Source organism: Chenopodium quinoa, unplaced genomic scaffold (assembly GCF_001683475.1).
Source record: "Chenopodium quinoa cultivar QQ74 unplaced genomic scaffold, ASM168347v1, whole genome shotgun sequence".
In the NCBI taxonomy this organism is placed as follows: Eukaryota; Viridiplantae; Streptophyta; class Magnoliopsida; order Caryophyllales; family Amaranthaceae; genus Chenopodium; species Chenopodium quinoa.
The window spans coordinates 1354517-1369634 of record NW_018743389.1 but is presented as its reverse complement, the minus strand read 5'-3'; the positions used below and the strand labels follow the sequence as shown (position 1 = coordinate 1369634).

At 33.2% G+C, this 15118-nt stretch overlaps 1 protein-coding gene across 1 annotated transcript; it reads left to right on the top strand.

Annotated features, from left to right (window-relative positions):
• Window positions 1-413: 413 nt before the first annotated feature.
• Window positions 414-15039, top strand: LOC110738407 (nudix hydrolase 16, mitochondrial-like). Its single transcript, XM_021918797.1, has 4 exons — window positions 414-1496; window positions 9244-9358; window positions 12342-12425; window positions 14063-15039. The coding sequence occupies exons 1-4, from the start codon at window positions 1426-1428 to the stop codon at window positions 14339-14341; spliced, it is 549 nt and encodes a 182-aa protein (XP_021774489.1). The 5' UTR covers window positions 414-1425; the 3' UTR covers window positions 14342-15039.
• Window positions 15040-15118: the final 79 nt, after the last annotated feature.

The following is a 15118-nucleotide window of genomic DNA, read 5'->3' as shown; positions in this document are numbered from 1 at the left end:
TAACCCAAATTGATTGACCCAAACAAACCCGAAACCCGAAGTGACCCGAACTATACCTAAAATGACCCCGCCCAAAATTAACTGATACTTACCTAACTGATTTAGGGCTTAATTAATTTACTCGGATAAACACTTATCGAAAATAACCTAAATAATAAAATCCTGTGTGTATAGTATTGTTGGAATGTGCGTGTAATTTAGTACTCGTAATTCATAGAGTTTCACTTGATTAAAAACACTTGTTACTATTATTGTTATTGTTATTATTACTCTTTTTTTTAAGTACATTGAAATTTTTTCCACTATTCACTTTTTTATTTTCAAAACACCACTACTCACTTAAACTAATTTGAATTTTTGACCAATTAATCAGTAATAGTGATTATACAAATGAAACAATACAATCTTTTGTGTATAGTATTGTTGGAATTGTCTAATAAATATTTTATTAATATTTAATTGTTATATTTTGTACTTCTTGATACTCCGTAATCATAATAGATAGTATATTATTGGTCAAGTTTCCACATGACATAGACGAAGATGGACCCGGCCCGAATTGACCCAACTTGAACTCAACCTAAACCAACTTGACCCGACTATTGGACCCGAAAACTAATCCGACCCAACGTGTTGACCTGATACCCGACCCGAATAACCATTGACCTGAAACTGGCTTGAGACCCGAATTAACTCAACTCGATTCCGACTTGAATATTAAGAAACCCAACCTGAATTGGCCAAACCTGAACAACTCGTTACCAAATCTAACCACGGTGGCTCAAAAGAACATGACTCAAGTACACTCACCAATTCGCCCCCCCCCCCCAAAAAAAAAAAAAAACTTAAAAAAAAAAAAAAACTTAAAAAAAAAAAAAAAGAGTTAGAACCATCCATCCAAATTCCAAATCCACTTTTGCACAAAACTAGGGTAGACTAGAGGCCCACATGTAACAAAGTCATTTTCATTGGTATAAAAGTAACAAAGAATGGCCCACATTTGTAGACCCAATTACCCATTTTCTGATCCAACCCACGTGAGTTTGACCCACCATCTCCCCCGGTCATCGCTCAGTTTCTTCCCTCCGATCCGCTGTCACCGCCTTCTTCTCCTCCTCCTCTCTTTCTCTCTCTCTCTTCCGTCAATTATTTTCTGCTCATACTTCTTTTGACCCACATCAATTTCAATTCTTACTCTTTTATAAATCATAAAAATTGAGAATTTTGAGCCAATGTTTGCTGATTACCCATATTACCCAAAACCCACTAAAAAAACCAAGAAAATTCTGCAGATTTTTTGTTCAGAAACAAATCAAATGACAATTTTGATGTTTCTTTGATTTCTGGGTGTACCCTTTTGAATGCATAAGAAAACCCAATTCTTTGAATTTTGATTTTATATACGAAGTTTTTTATTTTTTGAGCATGTCTGATTTGGTGGCCCGCACGGGTCGTCTTCAACAAAGATATAATGATGGCTGTCGCCTTGTTGCTGGGTATTCTCTATCTTTCTCTTTTTCCATCTTTACACTTTAATTTTAGTTTTTTTTTTTTTGTTATTTTCTATGTTTAATGATATGACTTAATGTATATTTTGTCCTGTGATATGAAGTGTGTTTTTTTTTTGGTTGATTTGATGTGTTGTGTTATTCTTATTAAATATAATGGGAATTTTGTTTTTGCCATTGTCGTTTTCCGAATGTAGTTGTCATTGTATTTTAGGTCAATATGGAGCAGTGATAGTTTCTTTTGTTGGGGTTTTTGTGTTGATTGTTACATTTTTGGTCTAAATTGTGCCAATGTGGGTATTTATATTTTTGCTCTTTAACAGTTTGATCGATTTCCGAGATGTTTTCATTGTGATTATTAATTTTTGGCTGTCACCTTCATGTTTGATTTATTAGCAAACTGAGAAACCTTATTCTCATTTGAAAAGGTCTATATGAATATTTTGAATTTTTTTATTGTAAAATATTATTTGGTTGACAATTCTTGGTTATCTCATTGGTTAGCTACTTAGCTGAGAAACCTTAGTCTTTTTTGACAATTGAGCATACAAGTGATTTGGGTTATGCTTTTGGTTTCTGTGTTTAGGCTGCCTGTATTATATTTTCTTGTTCAACATTGTGATTGGTGAAAGGAATTGATTTTAGACAACATAATTGACTTGAAATCTGTTGTTCATTTTCTTTATGTAGCTATTGAGTCGGTGTTACTTTAAGTTGTAGGATAAGGATTAGGTGTGGTTGTGTATTTGAGAGGTTTGAGTACATGCTCTTGGAATAAAGATTGTTGCTGTTGTGATTGCAACTAAAACAAGTCCAATTAAATTTATGGTAGTTTGGAGGTATAAAACTTGTCCTTTATTAGTTGAAGTTCAAAATTGGTAGAGAGGTTGATGGAGAACATGTTGGCAAAAAAAAAAGTATTAGAGAAAATGTTCTTGAGGAATAGAAGTTATGTAGTATTAGATAGGCATTCAACAATCAACATTCTTCAAAAGGCTAATTAAAGGAGTAATAGTAATAGTTGGGCAAAATCTTCTTTTCGAGGTTGTTGTATTGTTGGACCCATGAGTAAATATCATGCATGCTTTAGCTCAAAGTGCCCGCGCGCGCGCGGGGTGGGGGGGGTGGAGGGAGGGGAGTGGATATATTGCTCAACACATGGGATGCACACATAAGAATTCGGAAGGAAAACTCACTTTGTCACAAGCCCCATCTTTAGCAGTTTAGAATGAGGAGTGCACTAATTCCTACTGTCTACGATTCTTCTAGTTTTTTATTATTATTTTTTACATAGAGAGTGTAATTAATAAGAGTACATTTTTCTTGTCCAATAAAATTTTGCATAGGCGAATCTTATACTAGAAGTTTAGTGAGAGTAAGCTTAGGCCTTTGCTATGCTATTTGGATTCTGATATCAGTGTTAAAAGACATTGGATATTATTGGTCCAAAATGAATGTATCAAGAATTCATAATCTTGTTAGGATAACTGGCCTAGTATTCAATTATGAGCTAACTTGAATAGTCACCTAGAATATTCAATTATGACCTGTTTAGTTCAGCTTAATTTCAGCTCAGCTCCAATCAGTTCAGTTCCTAATTTCCTTCTCTCATAAACAATTCATTTCAGCTCAGCTCCAATCAGTCAGTTTAGTTCAGTTCAGTTCATTAATGACTACTTTGATATATGTTGATCCTGGAACTGAATCTAATTAAATTCTAGCTTTGAGTTGGTGATTATGAATCATTTTAGCTCTTTTCTTATAAGCTTATTATTTAAGTGAGCAATTAAATTCATTTTGGCCAACTCTTGATGAAGCACCTTTGGTTTCCAAAGGTTGATCACATATAGCATTTATAGAGTATTATACTATAATGCTGAGGGGTCATTTAGATGGGGCTTTTTTTTCCAACAAATACAAAAATGTAATTGTAAGATCTTTTGAAGTGTTTAATATAATAAGTTCTCGACTTGTGGGGGGTGCTTTGTCTTTTATAATTTCCCTTTTGATGATCTAGCTCTAGAGTGGTAAGCCGGTAACTACCGGCAATCTCGATGACCCGACCCATGACCCGAAATCGACCCGAAAACAGTGACCCGAAATCAACCCGACCCGACCCGAAGTTGACCCGTGACCCAAAGTGACCCGAGACCTGAACTTGACACGACCCGAAGTTGACCCGATACCCAAAGTGACCGGACCTTTAACTTGAATTAATTGACCCAAATAGACTCGAAACCCAAAGTGTGAACTAAGATTACCTTATACCTGAAATGACCAAAATCTATTTAAGCTAACGATTTGACCTGAGGAAGCCGAAATAGAAAATAGCCGCAATCACACAATTTTTTTTTTTTTTAATTTGTAATGTGTAACAGTGTGAGTAATTTTTATATTTTGAGCATTACTTTTCTCGATTTCTTCGGCCTTTTCTCTTTATAAGTTATTAATAATTCGTAAAAAGATTGAAATTTAACGATTATTCTACGGAGTTTGTCCATAAGATGAGAAAAAAATTTACTAAAGCTTGAAATAAATGTCACAATTCTCACAAAGTCTAGAAAAAAAATAGTACAATAATCATGCGTACATAATGTTCAATACCAAATGAAATTACAAAATATTCTAAATAATTATATTCCAATATTCTACTCTTAAAATTGTTGACAATTAACACTTGGAGCCGCCGCCCAATCCACATAAGAACCAAAAAATCCATCATCCTCATTTGCTACATAAATATAAAAACAATAATATAAGCATATACACTATAAATGATAAAATAAAGAAACAAGAATGTATAGCTCTAAACAAGAATGCAGGAATATGAATATACATATTTTAAAATAACATAAAAAAATACTTACTTTCAAAAGAGTACATCCAACTACGAGTTGTTATTAAAGCCTCCACATTTTTAGGAATTGATGAACTTTTCCATGTATTCAATACTCGACTCCCAATGCTGAAAGTTGATTCGGAAGCGACGGTTGTCAAGGGCACGGCCAAAATATCTCTAGCCAAATGAAAAAGGCCTTTATATCGATGCTCATTTTCTTTCCAAAAAGCTAATATGTCAAGCTCCGCTTTCCGATCTAGTTTAGGGTCCTCAAGGTAAACATCCAATATTGACCTCTCATCAAAAGAAGATGAGGCCTCTTTATGGTCATATTCCTGAATTCAACACAACAAGTCAACGACAAACCATAAAACACATCACCAAACAAAACAACATAAACTTAACTTGTAATCTTAATAACAACTACTTAACTTATAACATAAACTTAACTTATAATCTTAATAAGAACTACTTATATTCATAAAAAAACCAGTAATTGATAGAAAAAATTAAGTAAACACAAGAAAAACAGAAGGCAAATATGTAAAAAACAGTCGAATCAATAGATTAAGAATGAAGGATAATCAAAAGGATTATAATTGACAGAAAAAATAAAGTAAACACAAGAAAAACAGAAGGCAAATATAAGTTATTTGCCAAATAGCCAGGTATTATAACTAGTAATTTCACATAATGACCTGCAGGTGGTGTGGTGTGTGATTTTATAGAAGTGCTTCTTAGTTTTTCTTCAACTTTAATATGAGAAAGTCACAAGGGTCCAACATTTTGACTTTCCCAAAAAAACACTAGAGAGAAGAAAAAGTGTTGAAGTAGAGTAGAACATCATGTAATTGGATGAGTGACAAGATCTATAACAAATAGGAAAAACAGGCAAAAGCAATTAGGAAGACAATCTCCCATCACATGGAATCGAGAAGAAATAAAGTAATTTTCTAATGAAGTTCCAAGAAAAAGAGTTCAGCTCGTAACAACAGAGTACAAAACATAAAGGCTTGGCAATTAAAAAAAAGTACGGAGTACTTTTCAAGTATCTTTAATTAATCACAGCTACAACGTCAAAAAGCTCAGAATACCTCTTCACAACAAGCTAGTATATAACTTCTAATTCTAATAAAATAAAAAAGAGCAGACGCATCAACTTGCCCAAGTTTCCAGGTCAATAGATCTTTTCTACAAAAGCTTTAATATAGGCATACAAATACAAAATAACTCTCTCCATTTACTAGCCAACATGCTAAAAGATCCAAGCATAAGTAATTATGATAGGCTTTAATCCTAATAAGGATTTGAAGGGTTTGTCAAAAGCTGATGTTTAAAAGGAGGCAAATTATGCTTAAATTGTTTCAAGTTCCCGAGAACGGCTAAAAGACATGCACAGATGTCAAAATAAAATAAGAGAAGAACAATTACCGCAAAATAATCGAATTTTCGCTTGCGGTTTGGGATTTAATAGTCCATCTTTATAAGCTATATGCCCTGGAACATAGCATTTCGTGCAAGTAGAGTTTCCTTCAAATAATCTTGCATTCTATCATTACTAGAGGCATTGTCTAATGTGAAGTAAAAAAATCTTATCATCAATTCCCCAATCTTAAAGCATGGACAACACAGTAGCATACATGGTCTTTCCAGGGTGTGGTGAATCAATATGACTAAAGTTAAGCACTGTACTAATTAATTTCCAATTCTTTTCAAAAAAAATAAATAAATTAATTTCCAATTATCATCCACATAGTGAGGTGTCAGACACAAAATATCCCTCGGTTTGACAAGAGGTCCACATATCACATGTTAATGAGATACGACTAGAGACTTTACTAAGTGTTTCCTTTAACTGAGCCTTCAAAGTTTTATGCATTTTTAAACAATTTGGTTAAAGATTTTACTTTTGTTTGAACCGTTACCTCCTTGGTTTTTCAAATATTACTCATATGCAGTGCATTTTTGTAGATGTCTTTGCATATTTTGGGTTCCATAATGGGGGTCGGTTATGAAGGATGCTTTTTGGCAATGTTTGCAAATTGACCTTTGTTTCCCATCACTAGATTCTGTCTTGTCAAACGTGAAGAATTCCCGCCAAACTAGACTCCGTTTCTTTTCTACAGCTTGAAATCCAGATTCCATAGTGCTAATATTGTTGTTTTCAATTGTAAGTTCAGGATCACCGGCTTCTTCCTCTTGTGTACGAACATTGGCTTCTTCCTCTTGTGTACGAACATTGGCTTCTTCCTCTGGTGTACACTCATCCTCTGTTCCCTCTGGTGAAATAATAGGCTCGTCGTAAATAATATGATCATCCATTGCTGCAAAAAAAGCCAGAATAATATCATTAGTTATTGTCAGATTAAGATAAGGTGTGCAGTGGGAAAAGCAACCTTCTGTTTTTAAAGATGAAGATGTAATCAATTATTTCATGAAAAAAAAGGGGAACAGCAAAAACAAAGGGGTCTTGATGGTCATAGAGAAACCTAAAAGAGTTTGGAATAACTTCTGATCATGATGAAAATATGGCAGAATTTATTCCCAATCATTAGGATATGAAATTCTAACACTGAAATAGGTTCATATTTCAACAGACAATGCAGTGAGAACTGAGAACCACGTAAGTAGTTCAGAGCTTAACAATTATGACTAGTTGAGAAGCAGTTTAGTCATACGATGCAAGAAAGGAAGCTTTCACAATCCCAATTCAAGCTACTTTATCTAGTCATACATATACAAAGTTTTTGAGCTCAGAACTGTGAAACGAAAAAACCTTAACAGTCTCTTATTCAAGAAAAATGGCCTAAATATTATACTCAAGAACCCTAAATTGGCCATCTTTTCAAAAAGCTTAAATCTGATAATCTGAATTAAGCTCTAAATTGAGACATTGATTGATATTCGATAATCTAAAAAGAAAATCTTTACCTCAAAGGTTGGCTTCAATGGAGGAGAGAAAGCTCTCAACTGAGGGAATGGAGAACCACATGCAAATCAAATTAAGCGCACCTCAAGTACAGGAAGCTCGTGAATTGGCTTCCTATTAGTGAAAAAAATTGCAAAATCAAAACCTAATCTCAAAGTATCAAATTAACATCAATCAATCACAAAACTTGAATTGAAAATCATAAAATTTGAAACAAAAAACCGCAATAAAGAAGAGGAAGATAGAAAGAGGGAAACCTTGCCTTGCCGGAGCGCTTGAGATAAGATGAGTAGCATAAGATTATAGAAGTCAGAAGAGTGAAGACAAAAGAGAGAGTGAAAATAGTTGAGGAAGATTTAGGGTGTAGGTTTTTTTTTTAGGGAGTGTAAATTCGTAATTAGGTTTTTTTTTTCAAACGAAGCATGTCATAACATATATCTGATCGAATCGGTTAAGAAAAGTTCACAGTGCGAGTAAGTCTACTTGGCGACTTGGCGTCCATCCACGCTACTACTCTTTAAGTCTTTATTAGAAAAAAAAATATATAGTCTTGTCACTCTTGTGTCATTGTGTGTACTTGTTGAAATCGCCACCACAATAAATATTTAAAAATATTCAATTGGTAAAATTCTATAATGTAAATTACTGATAATTATAATAGGAAGTCTATTATTGATCAATTTCCTACACGGCATGCCTATGTCCCGTTAAAATTAATGGAGCACTTAAAAGACATAGATTATATTATAGATTATTATAAGAATAATACAAAGAAATTATTACAACAGTGAACAGTGACAATGATAATAAGAGTATTAAAAGTTTAAAACTAAGGTCAATAACAGAGTTCAATTAGTTAGAGCATCTCTCTTTGTTTCGGGAGATCCTGAAATTGATTCTCAATCTAAACAAAAAAAAAAAAAAAACAAGGTTAATAAAATTCTAACAATTACTATGATGAGTATATTCCATGAAAAAAGTAGCCTTAATAAATATAGTGAGTTTCTCGTCAAAAAATAAATAAATATATATATACAGAGTTGAATCTAACCCAATGCATCGACCCGAATATGACCCGACCCGAAGTTGACTCAAAATTTGCTCCCGAAAATTGACCCGACCCAAATTGACTCGACCAGAACTGTTGACCCGATACCGCCCCGACTCGATTATCAACCGACCCGAAATCAACCCGAAACCCGAAATGACCCAACCCGACCCGAACTTGACCCGACCAATACCCGACTGGAATGACCCATTTGCCAGGTCTAGTAACTGCTAATTACTACCTTTTGGACCACGCAGTTAAACTAAATGACTAAAGTGGAGAGTTAAACACGATTGTTACACCACTATCTGTTATTGGTCATACTACAAATTCTACAATATGTATAAGTGTACATTATCTTCAAGTCTGTTTAGCTTTCCTCAGCTAAATTGTGCCTTTATAACCAGTAATGCCATGCTTACATGCTTGCTAAGTCCTCTAGGGTTAGTTTATTTAAGCTTTTAAGACCCGAGTGAAAGCAATATCATGAGATTCCTAAGGTGTCTATTTTACAAATCACCTGTTAGCTTTATTATGCCGCTGCCTAAATTTAAGTCAGAGTACGTTTAGCGGGCAGGAAGCAGGTTGAGCTTTCTAAGCAATCATTAACAATGCCCCAACAAGGATGTAAACTCTTGGCAAGGACTATTTAGTCTAACATATAGATTCAATGGTCTAAGGGTATTTATTGTTTGAATATTGGGTTTATTAATTTATGATAAGTGCTGAGCAAACTAGTGAATGTTTGATAAACAATTTGTGATAGCTATTCACTTTTACAATCTGTTATGTTTGCTTCTAGTTGCATATTACTTGTTTCCTTTTCTTAATGATATATTGATGTATATGTGATGTCTCATTGGAGTCAAAAGGTATTGTTAACCCATTGGATCTGATTTAGCAAAATATCTCATGGCAGGTGTATACCATTCAGATATAGAAATGGCGAGGACAATAGTAATGACGATTCAGAGAGTAATATCGAGGTACTTATGATCAACTCACAGAGTGGTCCAGGTCTTCTCTTTCCTAAGGTATGGAGAATATTTTATACATTCTTCATGAAATAATTTTTTATACATTGGCACTTGGCATTTTTTTATTTAACCATGAATCATGACCATATAGTTTACTTGGGAGGTCAGTAGTCACTTACATGCAAATAATCCTATTAAATTGAATCTTCTTCTTATGTTTTCATAAAAGCAGCCTCTATGTTGACCATCAATTGATGATGCTACCCACTAAAATGTTGTGTAATCTTTGATGAAGCTCTCGCCCAAAGATTGTGTTTCTGGTTTAGGTATCTTGTTTTGGAAACTTCAAACTAAGGAGAATATTATGATGATTTTTTTTATCCGGTAGGATGAAAAGGCATCAATCAATTAAAGATATTAAATATTCATTTGATTGGTATTCTATTTAGATTTCAAAATGCTATTATCTTTCTATTTTATTCCTTTAATAGGTGCCATTTTTTCCTTTTAATATCCAAATTAGGTGTGTTGAATAAAAAATCCAAATTAGAGATATTATCTACTCCTTTTTATGACCCTTGTGAGGCTGGAAATAACAATCTGACTTCTTTCTATTCCCTTCTCCATTGAAGGTCTTATATTGAGATTTAGTGTTGGTTTTATGATTTGTACTTAATTGCAATTTTTCTTACTTTATTATCTGTTCCATGAAAATTAGCACTTCCTCACCCCCCCCCCCCAAAACAAATTTTTTAAGTCTTAAAACTAATTCCATATTATTCACTATTCATTATTAAGCAGGGGAGAAACATGTTTATCTCGTTTATGATTTGATAGGGACACCACTAGTTGGAAGAAATTTTGAAGCGATTGGGTTGGATGCTTATTTCATAGACTAAAATGAAACTACTATATTGTTTTTGTCGACCAAATTACCAAAATTACTTTTTTTTTGTTTTTTTTTTTGGTGTTAGAATTAATTGGTTTTATAGGTGACTAAGATCTCAATATTTACATAAATCCCCTTTGATTACCTTGTTCTAAAAAAAAAATAAAAAAAAATAAATAAATTCATAAAGGATCTTATAAGATTTGTCTTGATATATACTTTCAAAGTACATCTTTTGTTCTCTTTTAATTGTTCTCTTTTAATTGCACATATTTCTTTTTGGCAAGTTGCATAATACTTGCTACAACATTGCTTTATTTGGCTTTTGGTTATGGGACCTTTCTTTTATATCAGTTGCAAATAGAAGAGTATTAAGTATCAACTTTTTATGCTCCCAATATTTCAATATATTTACTACATGATAGAATGGGATAAATGTTAAGAATTGTGAAAATGCGGTAAGGAAAACTGAATAAATGAGTGTAAGAATGTAGAGAAAACGTTGTCCTAAGTGAGGTAAAGTGACTAATCTGAGACATTTCTAAATAAAAATTGGGGCAAGTATTTTGAGGAGGGAGCAATTATTACACAATATTAAATATATTAATGGTCAAAGTTTTGTGTTGGGAAGCGTAAAGTTCAAGCTACATATACTACTAATAACAAAGGGATCATAATATTTGAAATATTAATATATTAATTATATGGGAAAATGTTGATTGATTTTGTCCTTTAAAGAAGAAATATCAACAGAGATATAGACTTGTAGACATGTAAAGAGAGAGAGCAAATTATCTGGGCATCTCGAGAAGTTTATTGGTGTAGTTGCTCTTTTGGTCCCAAAACAATTATTGTTTTAGAAATAAGGCTATAAGGGTGGAATATTATCTTCTCTTCATGTGTGTTTGATAATGAGAACTTTAGTTTCTACAAGGAGTTTATAATATGTTATGTTCATGAAATTGAGTGAACCATGAACTTTCTTTATTCATCACTATATGCAGAACAGTTTTGATTTTAAAAAAAAAAAAAAGTTTATAATCTCGAACTTTTGAAAGTATGTTGAAAGATTGTACTTCATTTTTTTTATTCATATGCTCTTTTAACCACATACCATATTTATCTTATGTGAGGTTTTTTTTTTTTTTTTTGTTTTTTTAATCATATTATGTGATTATATCTAGAGTACTTCATTGGTAGTGAATCACAGTTCTTTCATTGTTATCTCCCTTGTAAATAATTCATCTTGTACACCTTTTTTAACCACTCTTTTCTTAGGCAATTTTATTGTTGTCAATTTACTTGAATCATATTAATCTTCACCTTCCCAGCTTTCTCTACTGATTCACTCATTCCGACACATGATGTGATGATAGATGATCACCTTGATTTCTTTTATGTGCTTTTTATCACCATTGGCTCTTGTGGGCCTCCCTCCAAGATCAAGTAGAGCTTTAGAAAGGTGATAGGACTGGAATTAATCAGTTTGTTGGATTATTGTAAATCTAAGTGATTTTTTTTTTTTTTTTTAAGAAACCTACTTAATTTTACATTGGACATGCTGTATATTAAATATGGAGCATTTATGATCTAGTTTTGATTGAACTTTCTTAGCTATTATACTAGAATCGTAGAATTCTGTAGTAGAAGCACAAAATTACATGTTTGACCTGGATAAAAAGGTTACATTTTCCACGGGTCATCTCAACGAGGAATTTATATGTCAATAGGCTATTTCGTCAGTGAAATTATCCAGTGTAAAGTTTTCATGTGAACCCTACTTTATTCGAGGAAGAGATGGAAAACCCTTTTAATTTCATTTATCTTATCTCATGTTGATTCTCCGCATTTATTCATGTAAGAGAAGAAATCCCTTTTAATTTCATCGTGTTAAACTATCTTTTGTAATCCTACTAGGACATGAATCACACAAAACACTAGAATAATGATACCTGTATAAAAGTTTTCCTCACTCAATTTTTTAAAATCCTTTTAGGGGTATTTAAATTACTCTTACAGCTTCCTTTCTTACATCTGCTTTTAAGTTTGGCTTGCAGATTTTGGGTACGTATGTGTGCATGTCATGCCTTGAATCGCATATTTTATCATTATTTTAAAACTCTCCCTCACCTTTTGTTGCTTTTTTCATAGGGGGGATGGGAAAATGATGAAACTGTTGAGGAGGCAGCTGCAAGAGAAGCAGTTGAAGAAGCTGGAGTAAAAGGAGATCTTATGGTATGATCTTTTTGTTTTCACATGTTGCTTTAAAATGTCTTATTGTTCTATAGAATTCAGTGAAATGGGCACCTTGAATTGGAGGTATTTTTTTCCCCTAACTGCTAGCAATGTATTTGGTTCATAATCGCTGGACAGGTCATGTATGGCACTAGTTTTTTAGGTGACAGTTTTATTTAGGTTAACGCTAATTGAAAATGTTTGAGTGTAGCAAGGTATTGGGTTAGTAATGATTAGAGGTAGAATTTAAGTAGCTTTTATGAAATATTACAGAATTTAATGTTTGAGTCCAAACAATAATGGTCAAAATTCCCTAGTTCCACCTTTAATTTTACGGTACTTTTTTCAATTTGTAATTTTCCGAATTTCTCATCTCTGTGTAAGTTCACGACGCTACACAAGCAAAACCACAAAACTAGGTGGCAATTAAAAATCAAAATCCTTTTTTGGTTGGAAATATTGTTCAATGGGTGTTAATTATGCGTTAAAGCTTTACTGAGGACTGATCTGAGTGGTAAAACATAAATTCAATGAGAACTTGATTGAGGGCTGTGCGCACTTCACATACCATCGGATTACAAATCTGCTTGGGATCTTTTGCGTGTTTGTGATGCTAAAGATGATCGAGTTTGTTATGAGGAATTTCAGGGAATTTGGACAATGTTACCAGGTACGGACTTCGATTGGGAATGCGGTTCAGGAACCAATAAGCGAACACATTGCCTCTAAGGGAACTCTTTTTTTTTTTTTAAGAACTTGGAAAACTGAAACATCCACTTGTGATATCATTTTTACACAATATTTCTAAATTTGTATAATTTTTATATTATGACAGTTTTTAAATATTTTGATTATAATCAGAAATAGTTTAGTACTCCCTCCATTGACACTAGAAGCAAGAATTAAAGAGGCACATGAGTGTTAGGATAATTATTTAAGTTGCTCATAAGTGCAGATTGAGACACTAGATTGGACTGCTGTAAGAGAGAAGGATGCCAATGATTTGCTGATCCAGGATTTAGTACTTATTTTTTAGAATAGAGGTCATTGCTTAACATTTCCAAGGTTCAAGGGCTAGGGAAGGTGTGTCATGGAAAGAAGAGACGTTTTAGGATTGAAAAGTTATTTGGTCTCGAGCTCTCATAAGTAATTATATTTTTATTTATGTAACATTAGTATAAAGAAAGTTTTCATTTATTATCGTTTAAGTAGAATGATGCTTGATGTATTAGACTAATAGGCCAGGGGAAGGGCTTTGAAAGTGACAAAAGTAATGACTTTGATGCTAATCATGGCTGCCTTTATCCACAGATTGAAGTCATATTTTGTATACCAACTTCTCCTCATCATTTTGTTTCCTCTTGTATGCTTTAATGTCATATTAGTAATTGCTTGATAATTCTTTCTTATAGATTCCCACATGCATATCTAACTTGACAAACTTGATCTATGATGTATGTGGTGGATCTTTTTGTATGGAGATTTAAGTTATTGAACACTATTCTGGTTTTCGCATTAATGGGGATATTGTTAATTTTCTAATAATATCTTGTTCTTTTCCACGACCACCCCCAGCCCCCGGGATCTTCAACTGGTTGGAACTTTAGTTCAATCATGCTTTATTTCCTTCTTTTCAGGATCTTCTTGGGTACTACAAATTCAAAAGCAAAACTCATCAAGATGAATTCTGCCCAGAAGGATTGTGTAAAGCAGCTATGTTTGCTATGCTAGTCAAGGAAGAACTTGGATCGTGGCCTGAGCAAAGCATGCGAAATAGATTCTGGCTTACTGTTCCTGAAGCAGCTCAGAGCTGCCGTCATGCATGGATGAGAGTTGCTCTTGTTGATGGCTTCCTCAAATGGCATGGGGACAAGTTTGCAGATGGAGATAGGGAAAGAGATGGTTCGGATTCATAATTAAGGCTTCAAAAAACATTGTGGGAAATAATAGTAGAGGATGATTCCAAGGCAATATTTGCTTAGTACTGTTGGTTATTTGTCGCCGTTAATTTGATGGCCATTACCAATACTGAATCTTGCACATTAATGATCGTAGTTTGAGCTCATATTCATTATATACATGAATCACCAATATTTCAGAATTAATGCTAGAAGTAACACTTTGAAAGTTTGAATATCTATGCTCAGATATTGATAAGCCAATGTAATGTAGTTAAAATGTAATACTATGTATAACATTTTACCATACGTAACTACTTCGTAGTATAATACTCCTTCCGTTTCATAATGTTAGTTCCATTTATAATCTTCTGACTATTAAAATTAGAGGGAATTTTCTAAATTTCTCTATATAAGAACATACATAGTCACATAAGATCTAATTTTATTCGTCTCAATGAGTTTTTTTTTTTTTTTTTTTTTTTTAAATACCAAATCACCTCCTTGACTTGTTTTATTTGCCTCAAGTCTTACATGTTACCTGATCTTACATTACTGATTCTCTTCCATGTTACCTGATCTTACATTTTTACTGATTCTCTTCGTATTAATTTATCAAGTCTTCTAAGAAGCTAAATTACTGATTCTCTTCCATGTTACCTGATCTTACATTTTTACCAATCCTTAATCCCATTTCATTCACAACAGTTTCCGATACTGTAAACCCTAGCTCTAAGGTATGCATATACACTATACAGGCATCCCATCCACCCAATTCCCCCTACTCTCTCGAAT

Bases quoted from the DNA above. Each gene is read 5' to 3' on its own strand.
- LOC110738407 (XM_021918797.1), top strand. From the start codon at position 1,426: ATGTCTGATTTGGTGGCCCGCACGGGTCGTCTTCAACAAAGATATAAT. The intron at 1,497-9,243 runs GTATTCTCTATC...ATCTCATGGCAG, and splicing joins GGCTGTCGCCTTGTTGCTGG to GTGTATACCATTCAGATATA. The intron at 9,359-12,341 runs GTATGGAGAATA...CTTTTTTCATAG, and splicing joins CAGGTCTTCTCTTTCCTAAG to GGGGGATGGGAAAATGATGA.